The sequence below is a fragment of the Lactuca saligna genome, chromosome 1 (genome assembly GCF_052625555.1).
Source record: "Lactuca saligna cultivar CGN05327 chromosome 1, ASM5262555v1, whole genome shotgun sequence".
NCBI lineage: Eukaryota > Viridiplantae > Streptophyta > Magnoliopsida > Asterales > Asteraceae > Lactuca > Lactuca saligna.
The window spans coordinates 13,576,414-13,598,259 of record NC_136417.1 but is presented as its reverse complement, the minus strand read 5'-3'; the positions used below and the strand labels follow the sequence as shown (position 1 = coordinate 13,598,259).

At 36.0% G+C, this 21,846-nt stretch overlaps 2 protein-coding genes across 3 annotated transcripts; one reads left to right on the top strand and one right to left on the bottom strand.

The window, feature by feature from the left end:
- The first annotated feature begins 13,966 nt into the window (after positions 1-13,966).
- On the top strand, positions 13,967-17,690 carry LOC145011347 (protein NRT1/ PTR FAMILY 8.3-like). Of its 2 annotated transcripts, XM_078970150.1 has the most exons (5): positions 13,967-14,029; positions 15,234-15,396; positions 15,524-15,741; positions 15,889-16,451; positions 16,639-17,690. In XM_078970150.1, the coding sequence occupies exons 2-5, from the start codon at positions 15,261-15,263 to the stop codon at positions 17,426-17,428; spliced, it is 1,707 nt and encodes a 568-aa protein (XP_078826276.1). In that variant the 5' UTR covers positions 13,967-14,029; positions 15,234-15,260; the 3' UTR covers positions 17,429-17,690. The 2 variants fall into 2 exon arrangements, with proteins under 2 accessions (XP_078826276.1, XP_078826211.1); XM_078970085.1 differs by lacking the exon at positions 13,967-14,029 and having other exon boundaries at positions 14,943-15,396.
- Positions 17,691-19,740: 2,050 nt separating this feature from the next.
- Positions 19,741-21,785, bottom strand: LOC145011267 (transcription initiation factor IIF subunit beta-like). Its single transcript, XM_078969988.1, has 6 exons — positions 21,456-21,785; positions 20,795-20,903; positions 20,548-20,678; positions 20,383-20,457; positions 20,156-20,308; positions 19,741-20,080 (listed from the first exon to the last, which is right to left on the bottom strand). Exons 1-6 carry the CDS (start codon positions 21,636-21,638, stop codon positions 19,961-19,963), a joined length of 771 nt encoding a protein of 256 aa, XP_078826114.1. The 5' UTR covers positions 21,639-21,785; the 3' UTR covers positions 19,741-19,960.
- Between the last annotated feature and the right edge of the window lie 61 nt (positions 21,786-21,846).

Below are 21,846 nucleotides of genomic sequence, written 5' to 3'. Positions count from 1 at the left end.
CCACTAGCGGCCCACTAATGGACCAATTTTCAAAATTGGGCTCAACCCCTATAATGGGCCTTACCCTAAAGCCCAAACATATTCTTAGCCCAAAATATCTTATTTTTGTTGGCTTACTAAGGCCCAAAGCTAAGAAGTCCAAAGAATTGCCCAAACTGAGGCCCACTTGTGCGAAACCCACTCTGACTGAGTACGCGGGGCATACTCAGATGTACGCAGCGGGTACTAGGTTTGTGACATGTACGCTGTGTGTACCATGTTGTACGCCCAACGTACTCCCATGTTAAGCTTTTTTGCTATTAAGCACTTAATGCTTCAAACCAAGGGACCAAATCAAAGATTTGAGCTCTACTTAACACTGACTTGATGACTTTGCATGTAACATCCCAAAATTCTAGACTAAAAGTTTCATTTTTGATACAATGATTCATAAAACAATTTAAAGAAAACATCATCAAGTTCTTTCATATCATAAAAATCATAGATCATATGTCTCAAAAGCATGTCATAAAATAGTGTGACATCCTTATTTTCACGGTCAGAAAAGACCGATTTTGTTTATGCTTTATAAAAATCAGAGTACCTCTTTTAATAAAAATGTTGCGGAATTTGTTCCCAGTAAAACATGATAAATACGTTATCAAATCATTTTCGAAGAAAAGTATTTTTAATTCGTTTTAAAACATTTGGGATGTCATTGTCAATACAGAAATATAAGCATAAACAGAACTTACATTTATTTACACTAGTGATCTACATCTCTTCAATCTCTTAGTGTAATGTGACTCCATCTCAACACCTGTAATATAAATAAATTGAGTGGGTCAGGTTGGGAAACCTGGTGAGTACATAGGGTTTTCAACCCACAATAATATAATTATTATGTTTAAACAATCAAACAATCGACCCAATTACCCATCCCCGTTATCTTCTTTACTCTTAAGGATCTATCCTAAGAGTCATCTATCCCGCATTCGTTCATTCTGAAGTCCTTTGCTTCCAGAGTTATAGGACTGGCACTAAATCCATAGCTGTCAATGCTCGTTTGTAAAACACTAATTCCATAGTTGTTGGGTACTAAATCCATAGCTACCAGTGTTTATCTAATAGGTACTACGTCCATAGCTACCAATTCCTAACAGGTACTAACTCCATAGCTACCAGTGTTTGTCCAATAGGCATTAAGTCCATAGCTGCCGATGCTATTTGTTAGGCACTAAGTCTATAGTTGTCAATGTTTACTCACATCATCTTTTATCTCTCATCATTCATCTACCCATCTCATACCCAACATACTTGTATATTTAAAATACGTATACAGTTCAAATCATTTAAAACATGTATAAAAAAACGTTCATCCAGCATAGACAACAAGTATTCAGATAATATACACACATAGCACGTAGTTTATATAAAATACTTCATATCTATGTGTAAGATGAAAGTAATTGTGCACTCACCTGAGAAGGTGGTGACTCGGTACTCGGACAGCGCTTTTACTTTTAAAAAATTTCCTTCGACGAAACCTAGTATTATTACCACTAGATTTTAGTCTAATATTTATTGTGACTAATTATCAGTCTTATTATTATATAAGCGTTTAAAAAAATACTTTCTAACCACTATGTACAAACAGGGTACAGACATAAAACATCGGAGGGCGGGACCATTTTGGCGTATAGCACTTCTGAAATCCAACAACCCTATGTGGCCCTTTAAACCAGATTCTCCGTACCGCGAGTAGTTAAAAAGATATTATAATAACACTTATATAAGTCATAATAATAGCTCAAATATTTATTATAAATTTATAATAACAATACTAATTTTAAATATAAACTATATTTAAAATAGGGTAAGCATAACTTACTTACAAGGAGATTTTAGCTAGGAGTAGGGCTCTGCAGGGGCAGAACTTCATCGCTGAATCTTTCTAAGAAAGATTTGTGCAGCGCTTCAGCACTCACCTTACTATACTAAAACTACAGAAAGAGAAGTCGAATCACGAGGGACCGAAATGCTCGGAGGATAAGGAGAGAAAGACTTTTGAATCAAGAGAATGGTGCAAGAAATATGAGAGCCCAATACTCTTATTTATACTAATTAAATTTTCAAAAACTACCCTCCATAATTACTTAATGACCTTTTAGTTATATAAACAACTAAACATCCCTTTATAATACTATTTTAAATAGATTTAAGGATATTTGTACTAAACTAATGTCGAAAGAACTCATCATTTGTTAGGTGCATTTCATGCATTCATTTTGTAGTTTTAGTTCATAAAAGTGCATTACATTTAGGTTTAAACTCATGCATTTTGCATATTTTCAGGATTTTTCATGATGCAATTCCATTCACACACTTTTATGATATTTCAGGGACTTTTGAAGGTTGGATCTTGATAGAGGAAGTTATCAAGAGTTGGAGACAAAGTTGTAGAAGTTTTGGAGCTTTGAAGAGAGAGAATGAAGAAATGAAGAATTTGGCTTCACAGGAGTTTACACGGCCGTGTAAACGTATACCTACAATTTACACGGGCCGTGTAAACGTATATGCAAGGGCATTCTACTTCGAAGACCTGGAAGAATTAAACATTCTACTTTTCTTGTTTACACGGCCATGTAAATGGCACCCTTTAATTTACACGGGCCGTGTAAACGTCTCGACAGTTTTAAAGTGGTTTTATTCCTTATAATTCAGACAATCAGTTTTATGGGGAGTTAGGTCGGATTTTGGGAGGAAAGAAGGCGATTTTCACAGCTTTTGCAAGTAGATTAACACTTGGAAAACACTTTAATTTCTTTTTGTAAGTCAATTTGAAGTTTAAACTTGTTTGATTTTTAGTTCAACCTAGACATGTGTGGTTTATTTTATTATCATTTCCGCATCTGAATTCTTAAGTATATGTTGTTAGGTTGTAACTTGAATTTGACTTGTGTTTAACATCTAGTAATCTTTGATTTGATCTTAATCATGTGTTTGGTTGGTTGTCTTTTTCACTTGATCAATGAACTAGGGTTCTAGTCAATCTAGTTAATCAAATCATGAAATCCGTATATGTTTTATGATTTGATGTTAGTAACACCCACTTACTTGGTTGTAATTAGATCAAAATTAGTGCAGCCAAAGATTAAATGTTTATATTCCCAAGCTTAGGAGGAATGTTAAACATTGTTGGTAATTAGTGCAAGAACTTAATGTCATTTAATGATTTGATGCAAGAGCTTATTTGAATTGAATCAATTAAATGAAGTTTTATTTGAAGAGCTTGTTTTGAATAAAATACTTTTTCCAATTTGGATATTAGAGTTTATTAATATCCAGCTTACCAACCTAGATTGAACATGAGTTATAATCATATTACATCTTTCAACATAATAAATATATATAAGAGTCAGAATCGGAAATGTATTTCTTTTACTGCGTTTGTTTTCAATCTTTCTTATTTATGAAGTTTAATTCAAGTTCAAACACAAACCCCCATTTTAATATTATTTGTATTATGTGTGAAAATATGGCAAGATAAGAAGTCCTGTATTCCTGTGGACCAACCCTGCTTACTCTATACTATCTTTAATATTAGAAATAGCAGTGATTTGAGCTATATTAGTATTATTTTATCCCATCATTTGTTGGTTTGACACCCAAATAGCATTAGTCTTATAATGACCGCATCGTCGATATCTTTCTAATGATATAGATATGTGTGTGTGTGTGTGTGTGTGTATATATATATATATATATATATGTACGTATATATTATTTATACTTTATTTTAATACGTAAATATGTTATTATAATTTGTAACTCGTTCATACGAACTCCGTTTTTGACGTTATTTATATCCACCTGTAGGTGAAGAAGTACTTTACAACTTTCGTTTAGACTCCGTCGGCTAATTTTGACTTTATTTTTAAAGTTATATTTTTAACAGGCCGGGACATGATTGGTCCGTTAAAATCTCATAACTTCTTCATCCGATGTCTATTTTCGTCTGTCTTTTTATCGTTACGCTACTAATAACGAGATCTTTGATTCTCATTTAGGTTGTGTCGGCTAAAAACCGCTCGCTCTAATATTTGAATTTCGGGATGTACATTGCTAATCCGAAACTTCGAAAAATCATAACTTCCTCATATGAAGTCAGATTTAGGCGTTCTTTTTATGGATGCTTTCAGTTTAACGTATTCTACGACTTTCGTTTAGATCGCTAAGGCTAAATCTCGCTCTATCATAAATTCACTATTTACGTTTCCCGGTATCGTGTCGGTTCCGTCGCGAAACTTCGACGGGTCATAACTTCTTCATTATAACTCGGATTTCGGTGGTCTTTATATGTACGGAAACCTTGTAACATATATTACAACTTGGTTAAGATTATTTATTCTAAATAATATTTTGCTAAAAGGTCACTTTCGATACTGATTGCCTCTAAGTTGACTAGCCCGGATCTACGGGCGTTACAAATAGTAACAATGTCAGAGTATAAATCCCAAGAATCTTATATATGGAAAATTGTGTGTACGATGCGCTGCTACCATACCGACTCCTTTCCCTTCGCAGAAGAAGTACCTAAAACCAAAACTGAAAATTGTAAGCACAAAGCTTAGTGAGTTCTCCTAGCATACCACATACCATACATAGCACATACTGTCTAACATATCCGGGTACTAGGTTCCCATTTGGTCTCTTTCAACCGGTAACTTGCCTAGCATATTAGGATATTGGCCTACCCCTTCGGTCCTTTCGACCGATAACTCACCTAGCATATTAGGGTGCTAGCCTACCCCTTCTGTAACATCCCAAGTTCAGAAGCAAGAGTTCAGGGTTGTAAAGTGTAAATGGAAAAGTAGACTCGGCGAGTTGGAGCTTTAACTCGTCGATTCGGAACGTGTATTGGGCACGTGGTACGTGACCTGACTCGTCGAGTTAGCGGCTGGACTCGACGAGTCAGTGCTAGGAAGAGAAACCCCTAAATCTTATGGTTTGAACCCTATTTAAAGGACCTTATGTACTCCCCTCAGCCTCCTTGTTACCCTTGATAGTCAATAAACCCTAAAATCGTGTGAGCTTCCATTGTTGAAGAGATTTAAGCTTTGGAGGAAGAATATAGAGAAGGAAGCTTGTAGATCAAGAGGCTAGCATCAAAGAATCCTTGTAGATCTGAAATCTACTTCATTTTGGGCACATTTCTGAGGTAACAAGATGCTACCTTGAGCCTTTCCCTTTTAGATCTATTCATGGTTAAGGTTTTGGGGCTTTTTAGCTTGACTGGGATCCATTTCGGGTGTAGGGACTAGATCTGAGGTTGCAACTTCAGATCTAGGCTGATTTTAGTCCATAGAAGCATAAAGCATCAGCCTTTGTGCATGTATAAGAGCATTCTTGTCTTGAACCTTATTTCTAGCTTGTGTTGAGCCTATATTGCCTTGCATGCACATAAAGTTGGAAACTTTACGTGTGAAACTAACCCTAGGAGTCCAGATCTATGAGTTGGAAGTAGTGAGATGGTCTGAAATAGTCTGAATAGGGATGAATTAAGTAGACTCGATGAGTCTATTCTTGGACTCGACAAGTTGGGTCGCAAACCCTAACCCAACTGGTTATGATGCAAATCAATGAGTTGAGTGGTGACTTAGTGAGTTGGATGGGCTAGGACTCGGATTCAAGGACTCGATGAGTCATGGGGTGACTCGGCGAGTCCAGTCGCAAATTGTGGGGTTCTGAGTTCATGAAATCATCGAGTCACTAGGATGACTCGGTGAGTAGAGTCAACCAGGAAGGTTGACTTTGACCAGGACTGTGACTTTGACCAAGAATTTAACCAGTTTGACTTCAAAGGGTATTTTGGTAATTTGGGCTCTGATGGTTATGATTTCTATAAAGTTTTAGGCGGTGGTGTTCGTGGCAGTGATCTGGAGTTTTGATCCCATCTCTTCAGTTCAACATTTGCAAGGTGAGTTATCCTCACTATACTCAAGGGTCTAAGGCACCAAGGTCGGCCCTTTGATTTGCTATTGGAGATAGTACTATGGTGATATGATAGCTCGGTATCCTGGTAGATAGGATGGTTACGTGCTAGTACGATTGGTTAATTCTGACTGTTTGTATGCTGGTAGGAGATTACATGTTATATGTGCACGTGGTTGTTATAGTAGTTGAGGGTATTCCATCTTGAGGATGATAGGGCCCTAGTATGTTGTCTGGTAGACTGTTATATGATTATATGATATAGGTGCACATGTTTATTTGATAGTATGTGGGCAATCCAACCCGATGGTTGTGGGCCGAGAGTATTTCATCCCGAGGATGATTTGACTCATAGTACGTGGGCATTCCAACCTGATGGTTGTGGGCCAGGAGTATGCCATCCCGGTAGGATGATTGGACTCATAGTAGGTGGGCATTCCAACCCGAGGGTTGAGGGTCTGGGGTATTCCATCCTGATGGATGATTGGACCCATAGTAGTTACTGTATGTGTAGGATTGTGGGCATTCCAACCAGATAGTTGTGGGCTGAGAGTATTCCATCCCGAGGATGATTGGACTCGTAGTATATTGGCATTCCAACCCGATGGGTGAGGGTCAGGGGTATTCCAACCCGATGGTTGACTGGACCCATAGTATGTTGTTCTTTGTTGTATGTGTATGGTTGTATGTGTATGGGTATTTTGGGGGTAACTCACTAAGCTCTCGGGGTTACAGTTTTCAGTTATTGTTTCAGGTACATCAGGAGATCGTGGCAAGGCAAAGGTGTGATCGTACCGCTCCTCATTTTTATGATGTTATTTATGGGATACTATGATAATATAATATTTGGAAACCTTTTTGTAATAACTAATGGAACATGGATTGTTTTTGAAAAGTTTAAATTGGTTGGAAATTTTTAGATGTTACACCTTCGGTCCTTTCGACCGATACCTCGCCTAGCATATCAGGGTGCTGGCCTACCCCTTCGGTCTTGTCGACCGGTACCGGGGACTAATTCAAACATAGTCCTACCACATAGCATCCTAGTGCATAACATATAAGTCATATACTGCCTAGCTTATCCGGGTGCTGGCATAACCTTTCGGCCCTATCGACCGGTACTGGGGTCTATCCTAACCCTCCTACCACTATCGCATAACATCATACCATATTAGCACATAAGCATAACAAATAGTTACATACCATATAATTATCACAAAGACAATCATCTCTACTATAGCTCTACTGGTGGGCCGACATTGGTGCCTTCGACTCACCTCAATGTCGTAAAGTAGATGAACCGTCCTCGGTGTTGGGATCAACTACTCTCAAACTCCTACACATAACAATTTCCTTTAATTACTCTTTCATACTCATAACCCCTTTAAGGGTCAATTCTTGTCAATGGTCAAAGTTAAAGTCAACATCCTGGTCAAAGTCAACATCCTGGTTGACTCAACTCGCCGAGTTGGTCCATCAACTCGTCGAGTTTCATAATCCATAAAACCTTGGAACCTCGACCCTACTCATCGAGTTCTTTCATTCACTCGTCAAGCTCCATGATTCGTAAAACTCTGAAACCCCCAATCCTACTCATCGAGTTCTTTCATGAACTCGTCGAGTTCCTCCTTATAACGTAGTCGGGACCTTTTACTCATAACTTGCCGAGTTCCTCCTTAAACCCGTCAAGTTCTCCTTCATACAAAGTTGGAACATTTTACTCATAACTCGCTGAGTTCCTCCTTGAACTCATTGAGTTCTCCTTCAATCTTCAAGCCAAACATGTCCAACTCGCTAAGTCACCTCCCAGACTCAACGAGTTTACTCAGTAACAGAAAAGGTTGGGGGACCACGACTCAACTCGCTGAGTCGTATGAGCAACTCTTCGATTCCCCCATAGACCAAATCCATACAGCCGTTTCTAGTTGGGATTAATGCATCCTAAACATAGATCTGGATCTGAAGTCTTGACCCCAAACATGCTTGCATCCATGAATGGTTCCAAAATAGCTCCTTAAAGCCCTAAACTACTCCATGAAGAGATCTAGTAAATGAATAGACAAGGTATAGACTTTATATCTCAAATGGACTAGAAATGAAGTTCTTCTTCTAGATCTAAAGCTCCTTCCTTCAACTGAACACTTCTAGCTTCCACTCCTTCAAGGAAAATACCAAAGAATCACTCTTTTCTCTCTCACACCCACTTACAAGGCTCAATATCATAGATTAGGGTTTGCTGGACTAGTTTCCACTCGAGCATCAAGATGGCACCTTATCAAGCTTTGTATGGACAAAAGTGTCGAACGCCATCATGTTGGCTTGAAGCTGGGGAAAAGCAGTTTATGGGACCCGAGATAGTTCATCAGACTGCTGAAAAGATGAAAGTGATTAGGGAAAGGATGTTAGCAGCTCAAGATCATCAAAAGAGCTATGCTGACAAGAAAAGACAACCGATATGATTCGAAGTTGGTGCTTTGGTTTTACTTAAAGTCTCGCCATGGAAGGGACTTAGAAGATTTGGTAAAACAAGAAAGTTGAGTCCAAGGTTTATTGGACCATTTAAAGTTCTTCAGAAGATTAGGAACCAAGCTTACAAGCTAGAACTATCTGAAGAACTTGATGGTATTCATAACACTTTCCACGTGTGTTATTTGAGGAAATTCACAAGAGAAGTTCCTGACATAATTCCAATTTCTGAATTAAGGTTGGATGACAGCAAGAGGTTAATCGAAGAACCAGAGGCAATCGTTGATCGTAAGACTAAGAAGTTGCAACACAAGATGGTCGAATTAGTGTTTGTGCGATGGAAGCATGCGAATGGGCCAAATCTCACCTGGGAAACGGAGAGTGACATGATGAATCGATATCCACATGTGTTTGTTGATGTATGATTCCGGGGACGGAATCATCTTAAGGGGGAGAGAATTGTAATGTCCGTGTTTCTAAGTTAGGCATTAATGATGATTTAATAATCTAGGTCAACCTTTATAACTTATTTTGAAATAATAAAGATATATTATTTGATTATTATGTGTTTATTGCTTAATTATTATGATTTAATAAGTTAAGAATAAAAATAAGCATCGAAAATAAATGTTAGATAAACCCGATATCTATAAAGAAAGTTGTAGTGGTTGAAACAAGGATCTCGGAGATATAAAGAATACCGAAATCCGAGTTATAACGAAGAAGTTATGACTTGTCGAAATTTTGTGACAGAACCGACACGACGCTATGTGACGTAAAAAGTGAATTTACGATAAAGTGCTTTTTAGCATTAATGATCTAAACGAAAGTCGTATTGTTCGTTAAACTGAGAGCGTGCATAAAAAGAATGTCCAAATCTAACTTCGTATGACGAAGTTATGAATTTTCTAAGATTTGGTATAGCAATATACAACCCGAAACTCGAATTTTAGATCAAGTGATTTTTAGCCGAAACAACCTAAACAAGAATCGAAGATCTTGTTGATAGTAGTTCAACGGTAAAAAGACAAACAAAAACAGACATCGGATGAAAAAGTTATGAATTTTTAACGGACTTTTCCTGTCCCGGCTTGCTAAAAATATAACTTTAAAAATAAGTCAAAATTAGCCGATGGAGTCCAAACGAAAGTTGTAGAGCACGGTCTCACCTACGCGCGTTAAAAACGAAGCTCGTATACGAAAGTTACGAATTTTTGAAGTTTGAAAATTCGGAGTACGCCTAGTGTACTCGTGTTCATGGCCCGAAGTTGGCCACGTAGCCTACTCCACTGCATGACAGGCATGTGTTCGTAGTTTGGACGCGTCCGGAGTTATCGCTTAGTACGCCCAGCGTACTGATTGAAGAGTGAGTACGCCCAACGTACTCTAAAGTTACGCCAACGTAACTCCTGGGATCAACCTCTATAAATAGCACCCGATGTCATCCAATTTTAGGTTGCAAACTTTCATTCTACCACCCTTTACTTTCCCTTTTGTTGCAAAAATTACCCCTAACCCTAATATATCATCCTAGCATCATAAGAGCCTGAAGATCCCGAGGAAAAGAGTTTTCGAGCCGAAACTCTGTCTACGTGAAGCCCGGTTTTTGAGAAAACATCCCAGTTTCATCAAAAGAATATTGTTTTAAGAAACGAAGTGTTGCCCGATTATCGTTAAATCAAGTGAGTGTGTAATTATTTTCATCTTACATATAGATATGAAGAATTTTCTACAAAATATGTGTTATGTGTATGTTTATTGTTTATTTATTTGAGATGGTGTTGAATGAATGTTTTATATAGGTTTTAAAATGATTTAAACTGTATATGTATCTTTATCTACAAATATGTTGGGTATAATGATGTGTGTGAAACCAACTAGTTTTAATCCTACTAACTTAAACACAAAGACAAACACACGAAAGGCAGTGTACCTATCGATTAACAGTTTAGTTCAGGTAAGTAGGGTATCGAACACAGGGAACGGTAAACAATTAAAATAGATGCTAATATTATCTAAATAAAACAAGTAATAGAAAGGGGGTTTTCTCTAGTTTTGCAAGACTAGAAACTTAAACAATTAACTAAAACTTAAACTAACAAACTAAGAGCTAAGCAAATAAAAATCAACTAAATTCAATAATAAAGAGGACTTCTGTTTAGGTTCGAATCATTTGTTCCCATGGATGATTTTATGGTAAATATATCGAATTAATTATTCATTGGTTACCGACTAAAGTGATTAGATTCACATTCACTATAGCTAATCCTTAGAAAACAGATTAATTCAAGCAATGGTCAGTTGTCTAAATTAATGAATTTCCTAGTTTGTTGATTCGGGTTTAGAAAGACTTGTAATTAGCTAATCAAATTGTTTATTCAATTAACCTCTTGTTGATGGTATATCACACAAGCTCACACATTAACTTACCTATCTTCAAGTTAATTCTAGTTTCACATTCGTTATTCCTAGACATACAACTATGTGGTCACGTAAATCATATGAAATTAGCAACTAAGAGATGTTCATACAACTTAATTACTGATTTATTAACAGAAGAATAGTTATTGTTAACACATAAGGTTCTTTAACAAGCTTAATAAAACATAATCACCAATTAAAATTAATCTTAATCAAATAATCAATCCATGTTCACAAATTCATCTACCTAAACAGAAGTTATGAGTTTTTAGCTCATGATTACAATGGAAACAAGCACAAAAACGAAATCAATTGGCAAAAACATAGTTCAAACAAGAGATTAGGTAAGAGTAAACTTGATTTTGACTTGATTCTCCTTAAAATTGAATGTAGGGTTGATTCCCTTGCTTCCCACGCTCCAACAGCACCTTTAGTCGACAATTGGCCTCCAAGGGTTCATCTCTATGCTAGGGTATCGATATTAAAGTCCCTTTATATAGATTTTCACAAAACAGGGGCTACTCGGCGAGTTCAGTGACCTACTCGGCGAGTCCATCACTTAAAACCCGTGTACGGCAAGTCAGCGCGTCCGGAATCGTGAAACTTCAGACCAACTCGGCGAGTAATCGACCCTACTCGCTGAGTACGTTTGGAATCAGCATTTTCTCAAAACACGAAAGTCATCCGAAATTGTGTCTAGTTTTCAGAACATTTTGAATCTCGTCAATCAGAGTTACAGTTCATGAGATATAGCCAAAACACTGACGAGGGGTCAAGTTGTCCAGCAACGTCCTTCTTTCTTCAAAATCCATGATCCAAGCGTCCAATCGCTAGTTCCGCTTCATTTTCCTTTCGAGCATGTATTTGTTGCTGAAAATGAAATATTTAATCTAATTAAGCACCTTTTGTTCATTAAATGAGACAAAATCAACATAAAGTATTAAGATAATGCATGAATTTTATAACTAAATATGCCCATATCATATAACATGGGTAGATGAAATAGTTGGTGTGTTAAAATGATGAGAGACCTCGATGTTGTTGTTGTTGTTGTTCTAGTCATCTAGCGAATTATAGATGACGACCACGGACCTTTCTAGACAGTCTAGTAGAACGCTAGCAGGCTCGCAACCTGTAGGTGTTGGTGAACTATATGTTCACTGGTGTACTCCATCCCCCTCATGGTTGCTTTATAGACATATATGGATGCGGAATCCCCTTAGCAATAAAGTCCATCCCGATTATGATCCTTAGGCTAGGTCCCTATTATAGGTGATTAGGGACGTAAAATGAGGATAACGGGAACGGGTAATCAGGGTTATTGGTTATTGATGAAATTAATAAATTTATTGTTGGTCGATGAAATTAATAAATTTATTATTATTTGTGGGTTGAAAACCCTATATGCTCACCAGGCTCCCAAGCCTGACTCACTTAGCTTTTTATATTATAGGTAGCGAACCCAGAGCATAGTTTGGATGATGAAGAGGGATTTTCAGATTATAGGTCAGTAGTTGTAAATAACTATTGTAAGGCTTATGATGTACTGTTTATGTTTTTGGTCTGTATCGGAACATAACATCCCGAGATTTTGATATATAATGAAAATACATATTTCTTTAAGAAATGATTTTATAAATTTTATCATGTTTTGTTTTGGGGACAAATTCCGCAACATCTTTTAAAAGATTACTTTGATTTTATTTTAAAAGCATAAATTAAATCGGTGTTTTCTGACCGAGAAATTTGAGGATGTCATAGCTAAAATCCCTTAAGTCTAACAACTTCAAAAAACTAAAATTTCTGAAAAACTAAAAGTTTCAAAAAGTTACTTGAATTAAGTTTTTGTTACGGATAAAAAATAAAAACACGTACTGTCGATATTTTTTTTCACTTTTTGTTTTTTCTTAAAAAAATAAAATCTAAAATCTTTCAAAAATTACATGACAAATCACCTTTATTCCAGTTAAAACTAGGTGTAAGGCTCGTGTATTGTATGGGTAAATTAAGAAATTTTACTCTAATAAATGAAGGTTTTTTTTGTCATTTGTCATACTCTTATTCAATTTATCAAAAAAAAATTTGTAGTTATTTTGAATTGATTTTTATTTCACGTTTCATTTTATGGTTCTTCTATTTTATTAATTTCATATAGTATTTATATGCAATAATAAATGCATATTAATTTTTTTAATGAACTTTTCTTTTAATTTTAAAACAAATAAATTAAAACTTCATGAATTTCATTTATTTATTTATCTAAATTATTTGTTTAAATTTAGAGAAAAAACACTTTAATTTTTATAATTCAATATTTTTCTTATTTTTCTTATAAATTAAAACTTTTCAAATTTTTAGAATTTTATATTTAGTTTTTTTTTTTTTTAAATTAACTCATGTAATACAGAGTCTTATACCTAGTTAAATATAAATATCTAAATAACTAATAAGTTTTAATTTGGTTATTTTGAAATAAAAGGTAAATCCATTAATTAAATGGATATTCTTTTATTACTACATTTATTGTAATTATTACATTTATGTGAAATTTATTAAAATAAAAATATTCATAAAATAACATGTAAAAAAAATTAATTCAAAATAACCATAAAATGATATTTGACAAATTGAATGAGAGTTTGACATGTGGTAAAAAAAAAAATAAGTATGTTGTTATACATAGAATTAGATTAATTTGTCCGTTTGAATAATTATGATGTCTTCTCCTTACTCTTGACGAAGATAGCATACCAAATTTGTATTAAGCTTCGCTTTAAAGTTTTCACTTTATAATTTGAACCCATGTTTGTAATCAAACGTAGGACATGAAGTTCCAAACCACATAGACCACTATTTTGTTGCAATTAATTGCTATTTATGTTAGCAAAAGCTTCAAATTGATAAATTATGCCAACAATTTACTTTATAATATACTTAAAAAAGACATTCATAGATTTGCATGGTTGATGGATAACGGCGGTGCTCCTACGTGGCTCAGTTTCGAATTGTTATCTTTGATGATTCTTTACTTTGTTAACTCTATAAAAAGACCAAAGCGTCAGGAGTAAAATCCATAGCAAAAATCAGAAGAAAAGGTGATTTTTTTATTCGAAGCAGAAATCCTTCGAACATTACATAGGCTCAGATCGAGGTTTATCAGCAATTAAAGGTAACATTCATGTAATTTCTTGAACTAAAAAGCTAGTTTCTGATCGAATGTAAGTTGTAGGTTGATTTTTTGTTAATCAAAAATAAAAAGAAAACGGTAGATTAAATGATCATGCATGTACTGGTAGTCGAAATTGGTCAAATACTCAAATTCAATGGCGGATTAAGCAAGAATTGAGCTCTGAGTGAGTTGATATTAGTGATGGATCGGGTCATGTGACCGGGTCAAGAAGAAGAGATCCGCGTCCCCCTCTGTTTTTTAATGTTTTTGCCAAGTTTGGTATAATTACATTTTTGTCCCCTCAATCTTAAAAATGTAAGTAAGTTTGAAAATTGAAATCTTCTATTTTGGCCACAGCTTTGGAATCACTATTTCGGCCATTATTTGCAAAATCGGGTTTCAGAATTAAACCATTTTCAAATCTTTATGTTATCTTCTTCCTTTTTTTTTTTTAATTTATCTTTTAAATTAAATAATGTGTTTTGTCTAACAATCATAATTTAATTACAAAGCCTTATCTTTATCCATCCAATTTCTTTTCCAACTAAAAATCACTATGGAAGCTATGCGTAATTTAAAAACTAATGTTTATGCATTCTATTTTAACTCAAATCAAGATCAAATAAACTAAGTATATTTCGTATACGTTTCTTGAATGATAAAGATTCATAATTAATTGACATTAAATGAAAGGATAATATTCGATACATCTTTTTTACATGAGATCAATATTTAAAGATTTGTCAATGATATGATTATGACGTAGATTTAGGCCAAACTCCCCCTTTTTTCTTAAGCAAAAACTTTAGATTAAACACCTACGAAATAAAAACAATTACCTTAAAAGAAATATTTATACATTTTATTTTACCAATTATATATTTTTATCTTTAAATAAATAAAAGAGAAGGGTGTGATCTTTTTTCCAGATAATCACAGGAAAATAGAAAGGTCTCCCAATATCTAGGTTTCCTTGTTTTTCAACAAATTACGCTCAATCGTATTTTTTCTTCTCGCAATTTTGGTAGTTAGTAGTGGAATCGATAGGAGTAGACCCAAATGATTCACTGAATCGGGACATATCTGAACCCTGACAAAATCACGAGTTTAATTTCCTCAGAAAAGGATTCAATCCGTTTCTCACCTGTGATCACATTTATTGTATTAATAGTCTTCTAATTCAAATCAATCCATGAGTTATCAGTTACTCGGAACCACCGATTCAACAACGATGGTTTCCGAATCAGATGCAACTCTTCCGTTGTCGTCGTCGCTGGATTTCGTGACCAATGGAAGTCTTGATTTCAAAGGCAGAGTCGCAAATAAACGGAAAACCGGTGGATGGAAAGCTACTCCGTTCATCATCGGTACCTTTTTTAAACTTCTGCATACACTTAGAACTGCAATTGAAGATTTGAAGCTCATCTACTATCTCATCAATTCATCATCGTGTTAATACATCGGTTTAAGTATCGTTGACCATATTTTTTGTAGCGAATGAGGCGGCGGAGAGGCTGTCAGCGTTTACAGTGTCGGCGAGTCTGGTGTTGTATTTAACGAAGGAGATGAAGGAATCGCTTCCAGATGCAGCCACACATGTGAGTGATTGGGTGGGAGCGACGTATCTTCTTATGCTTCTCGGCGCTTTCATCGCCGATGCTTATTTGGGCCGTTACCTCACCGTTATCTTCTCATCCGCCGTTTACCTCGTGGTATAATGTGCCCTTCCTGTTTTCATTTTTCGCAATTACCCCCCAAATAACTGCCAACATTTTTTTATATCAATGGAAAAGTTTGATCATAGCCATAGCCTGTTTTAATTAGTTGTAGTAAGTTGTACAGTGTTACTATTTTACCAGGGAATGATACTCCTGACGATTTCGGCATCCGTGGACAGCCTCCGCCCGAAACCGTGCACGGAAACATCAAACTGCCCGACAGCCACCCCAGGGCAATCCGCGTTCCTCTACTCTGCCCTAGCCCTAGTAGCCCTAGGCACCGGTGGTGTCAAACCAAATGTCCCATCATTCGGTGCTGACCAACACGACGAAAATGATGAGAAGGAACTCTCATACAAATACACTTTTTTCAACTTCTTTTTTCTTTCAATCAAAGTGGGAGCTTTATTAGGGCTCACAGTTATGGTGTATATAGAACAGGAGAAAGGGTACGCTTGGGGTTTTGGGCTTCCAACTGCTATCATGTTTGCATCCGTGGTGATTTTAGCAGCCGGGTTTCCAATGTATCGGTATAAAAAACCAATGGGGAGTGTCTTCACTAGATTTATTCAAGTTCTTGTGGTTTCCGTAAGAAATCATTTTAGAGGTGTTCAAGTGGGCCCCGAAACTAAGCTTTTTGAAGTTGCTACCGAAGAATCGGATATCGTTGGCGCAAGAAAACTCTCTCATACTCCTCAGTACAGGTACTACTTGTACTTTTATTACATTACCTAATATGTTTCTGCAAAACGGATTACTAAACCTTTTTGCATAAACCCTGAGCTGAAATGACATAATAAAATTCTTTTCTTTTTGAAAAGAATTTAAGAATACTTTTTTTTTTTTTTCTTTTCTTTTTGAAATGACATAATAAAATTCTTTGGTTTTCAGATTTTTGGACAAAGCAGCGGTAATGGAAGACCCCGAACTGCTAGACGTATCGGACCGATGGAAACTATGCAGCGTAACACAAATCGAAGAATTAAAAACATTTTTACGAGTGTTCCCGGTTTGGGCCTCAACAATAGCCCTCTCCCTCTCTTTAGCCCAACAATCAACCTTCTTCCTAGCCCAATCCAAAATCCTAAACCGCCAACTCACCCCAAACTTCACCATCCCACCGGGGTCCATGCAAGTGTTTGCAGTCGTAAACGCGTTCATCACGGTTCCAATTTACGAAAAATTCATCGTCCCAATCCTCCAAAAACGAACCAACCACCACCGCGGCTTCACCGCCCTCCAACGAATGGGAATCGGTCTCTTCATCTCCATTTTTGCATTGTCCGCGGCCGCAGTGGTCGAACGCATGCGTAGGACCCACGCGGACCCTGCGGGACTGACAGTGTTCTGGTTAGTCCCGCAGTTTTTTATACTGGGTGGGGCGGAGTCTTTTACTTACGTGGGACAGTTGGAGTTTTTTTATGATGAGGCTACGGATGGGATGAAGAGTGTTTGTGGGGCGTTGTTTTTGAGTGAGATTGGGATTGGGAGTTGGGTGAATAGCGCGCTTGTGAAGATTGTGGAGGGGGTGACGGGGACTGGGGGAGGGGGGTGGTTGAGAGATGATTTGGATGAGAGTAAGCTTGATTATTATTATGCCATGTTGGCGGGGATTAGTGCGGTTAATTTGTTTGTTTATGTGTGGGTAGCTCGAAGGTATAAGGGTCGACACCAAGGTTAGATGTGGCTTATAAGTTATAGATAGGGAAAATTTTAGCTGTAATTAGTGTTTGTTTATTATAGCTTTCTCTTTTCATTTTTTTTTTTTTCCATTATAGCATCCTACTTATGGTTTGTTTTTTATAGCATTTTACTTTCATTTCAAGTGAGAGAATGCCAGGTTTCATGTTTTTCAAGTAATAGGAGGATACTTATTGTAATGGTTTCATGTTTGTAATTTTGCAATATTGGATATAATCATTTCAAAGCAACATGAAACACCACGTGCATGATGTTGTTCCTAGTTATTGCTGACAACATTTTTAGACTGTATGTTCTTTCATTTAGTCTATTAATAATAAAAGTTCCCTTCAACATTTTACACTTCAAAGCCGGTGATGTTTGGCCTGGTCTAACTCGAAAGCTCAGGCCCAATGTTCACCTCTAACCTAAACTATCGAATTTTATAATGATCTCTAAAATGAAAAATCTAAATGGGCACAAACTACTTCAAGTATGTTTTGTGGAATTTGCAGATCTAGATTTGTTGGCGTGATGGAAAGATAAGGAGCCTAAGTATCCGATTTTGCCAGCAATGGTTTGTAATTTACTTAGGTAATTATGGAATTGGTTTATTTTATTAGTGGCAGAGTGGTAATGTTTAGACAAGAAAACTTACACTGTAATCGGTCGACATGTGTATGTGCCTAAAAGATGACATAGATAGAGTGAAATGAGTACACATCTTGTAACACATGAGTGTCCCGGTAAGAAGATGGAATACATTGAATATAATACTTGAACTGGAGATCGTTCAAGGTTTGTCAAGTTCCCCTGCCTTGTACCGATTATCTCGATCAAAAAAATAACATTTTACTATGTTTTTTAATGAAAACAACAATATATTTTGACTTTTTAGAAAAAAAAAAAACAACTAACTTTGACTTTCGATCAAAAAATAGCATTGTAATGTGACTTTCAATAAAGAAAAAACAACAAAATACTTTGGTTCAGTCCATCGTTGTCCTAGAATCTATTTACCAGACACCAAAATCAAACTGCTTACAAATGCATACATTTAGTTTGGTTTTCAATCTAAAGGTTGAGCTCTAATAAATCGGGACTACCTTGATCTAGAACTAACCCCTAAGCCCTAACCCAGACATATGCCAATGAGCGGCTTGGTATGGCCACTTGAGGCAAAAACCCAACTAGCACGTATTGGTCCAACATATGTACATCTCTATATTTAAGTGAGATAGAAGTTACAATTTTTGTGTCAATAGTGTAAGATATATATGGAATCCAATGTTGTTTCTTTAAAAGTGTTTTTTGTGGAGACTCCAACATATATAGATTAAGACATAAGGTAACTTGTCGCACCAATGTTGGGATATACTAACATTCCTCACCAGAGATGGAGGCTCGATGAGATCAAACAATGATATTTAAGCGATCGTGGTGCAAAGGTCGACTCTTATACAATGTTAGAGAGAATGAGACTCCAACATATATAAACATAAAAAACCATGTCGCACCGATATAAGATACACTAACACTCCTAGACGGAGGGTCAATGAGAATAATTTGGAATGTGTTAAGGCATGAGGGTGGAGACATCGACTTTTATACTATGTAAAATTTATGAGTCCAAAACTGTCCCTCCAAAAGATCTCCTATGAAAATAATGAAAACTCCAACATATATAAAAAGACATATGCGATTCCAACATATATAAAAATAAAAGAGATCATAAATATCGTGTAATGTAAGATACATTAAACAATGCACTTAGTTTATTCTCCAAAAGAACCCTAATAGAAAGATGAAAGACTTCAACATATATAAACATAAATGACCGTATTGCAACGATACAGTATACCGTATATATAGTATACCGTATATACTAACACTTAACTTACTCTCCAAAAGAGTCATTATGGGAAAATATAAGCTTCCAACATATATAGACAAAAAATTGTGTCGCATCGATGTATATGATATACTAACACTAAGAACTCCATATATATTTTACATCGTATCAAAGACACACATAGCTTGACACTTTCCATTTTATAGTTTATTTTCACTAAGCCTCCATCCACATAGAAGTGTTAGTGTATCATATATAAGTAGCAATATATTACATAAGGGCTATTTTAAATAAACAATCATGAACTCCAAATATATCTTACAAGAAGCAATCACTATTCTAAGTAGGATACATGTTATCAAACACTGTGAGGCACTTGACTTCACATTTGTAACTTCCAAATCAAAAGATGTCTTCATAAAACTAGTTGTGCATGCAAACAATCGAATAAAGCCCAGACATTCAATTAATGGTTCGGTTTCCATAAACGAGAGCTTTATGTTCAACAACCGAAAGACACCAAAACCAGGATTGCACAAACAATTCAAGATCATATATGCAAAAGCATGTAGCAATATATGTCTCTTTCATTTCTTGCACGATATAAGACTTGTTACAAGTTTGGTTTCAGTTAGAACAAAGAAAAAGTCTGTTTGGATCCCCATTGGTTTATTTATGAGTTTATTCAGCATCTGCATCCTCAATGGATTTCTTATACTCTGGCTTCAGCTCATACGTTCCTTGATTGGTTCCCCGTTTATTGTACACACACAAATCGTTCAATATCTCTTTCAAGAATTGCTGCATTCAACATTAAACCATAACCCATATTAATTTTTTTAAAATAAAAACAACGTGAAAAAGTAATGTACATACAGCTGGCTGATCTGTCTCTATGACCAACTGTTTTAAAGCCCAATTAGGCTGTCTTTCAAAAAGCTTAAACATGATATCTTCAAGTTCTCCACGATCCCTTCTTGTTCTCTTAACTTCTGGCCCTTTCACTGGAGCAGTAGCCTTCTTCTTTTCCTGATTGTCAGATGATTAAGGCTTAAATGCAAGAAATACACAAATACATACAAAGAACATTGATGATATGTTACCTTAGAATTAGTAGAAATCAAGCCAATCATTCCAGGCATAGGCCTCATATGCATACCTCGGTCATTATCAATCACCTATTCAGCAAACAAAAGAGACATCATGTTGTATCTGAATTTCAAAGATTGATTAAAATAAAAAGATAGGATCTATAATTCTATACAAACCTGTATCTGTCTATTCTTAACCATTGATTTATTTGTTCTTTCACGACACATCTTTCTGTATTCCTCCATGTTCTTGTTATGGGGTTTCATGTCAAACTTATGCTCAACTTTCCCTTCCATAGCAACCTTCCCTGAAACACACTCACAGTCACAGATGCATTACTTCCATAATTAAGAATCCAGATCAAATTGGAAGAATTGAGAATCTAATTCTAATAGGGAAAAAGAATTAAGAAGCTTTTCTTACCTTGGTTTGCTTCAGAAAAAATGCACATAGGAACAAAATCCTTGAACATATTTAAAGAATAGCTCTTTGGCACATTTGCAATCTCACCACCAGCCATCTCCATTGAGAACTGATTGTGGAAACCAAACATATAAAAGATTAAGTCATAGGCTTTCAATAAACCACAAAGGTCAAAAAATTGTTAATAAAAACAGCTAACACTTTCTACAAATAATGCCCTCAATCTTTCTAACCCTTTTTGCTACCAGTTACCATGATCATACAATTAAGCATCCACTTGATTGCTTGAGAAACCAACTGAGACTGAAGTACCTTAGTGCCATTAAATGCGAGGTGCATAATAAACAAGTAATCTTCTTGCAATGGGAAAATCAATTTGGTCAATTCGATTCTTGAGGCCAGATGCACCAAGCTTTCAAAGCACAGTTACCAAAAACGAAAGCAATACACAAAACTAGGGTTTCAATGGTACAACAGTAAATCATGCACATACCTGTACAAAGTAACACAAATTGAACAAGCCAAACTCCATTACTTTACTAAATTAAACATCTAATTCCGAACGGATTACAACAAAGCATAAACCGAGAAACTAATGATCAATCATCGAAGACCGATCAAAACAAAACGGCAACCAAATGTTGATAAACTTAATACATACCTGAAGCGAAGACGGATCTTCGGGATGGAGAGGATCGAGAGAAACGACGACCTTAGAGAGGTTTTGTTGAGAATCGGGCGGAATAGCTTGCCATGATTTAGCCACAACGAGGGGGCACTTCATCAGCCACACCGATCGGTCTGCTCGTGCAGTTTCCAGGTTTGTGTTCTGATCGTCCTCCATTGATTTAGATAGTATTTTCTTTCGCTCTTGTTCGTGAGTCAAGGTTTCTCTCTCTAGAGTCTTGAAGTCTGCCTGTATTTGATATCTCCCTGAACTCTGAGTCTTGAAGGATATCTACAAAGTACAAACCCCCGTAATGTCGGCACGGACTTTGGGAAGCCTTCTGTCCCTCAAGAAAGTGTTACGACTTACGACTATAAAATGTAAA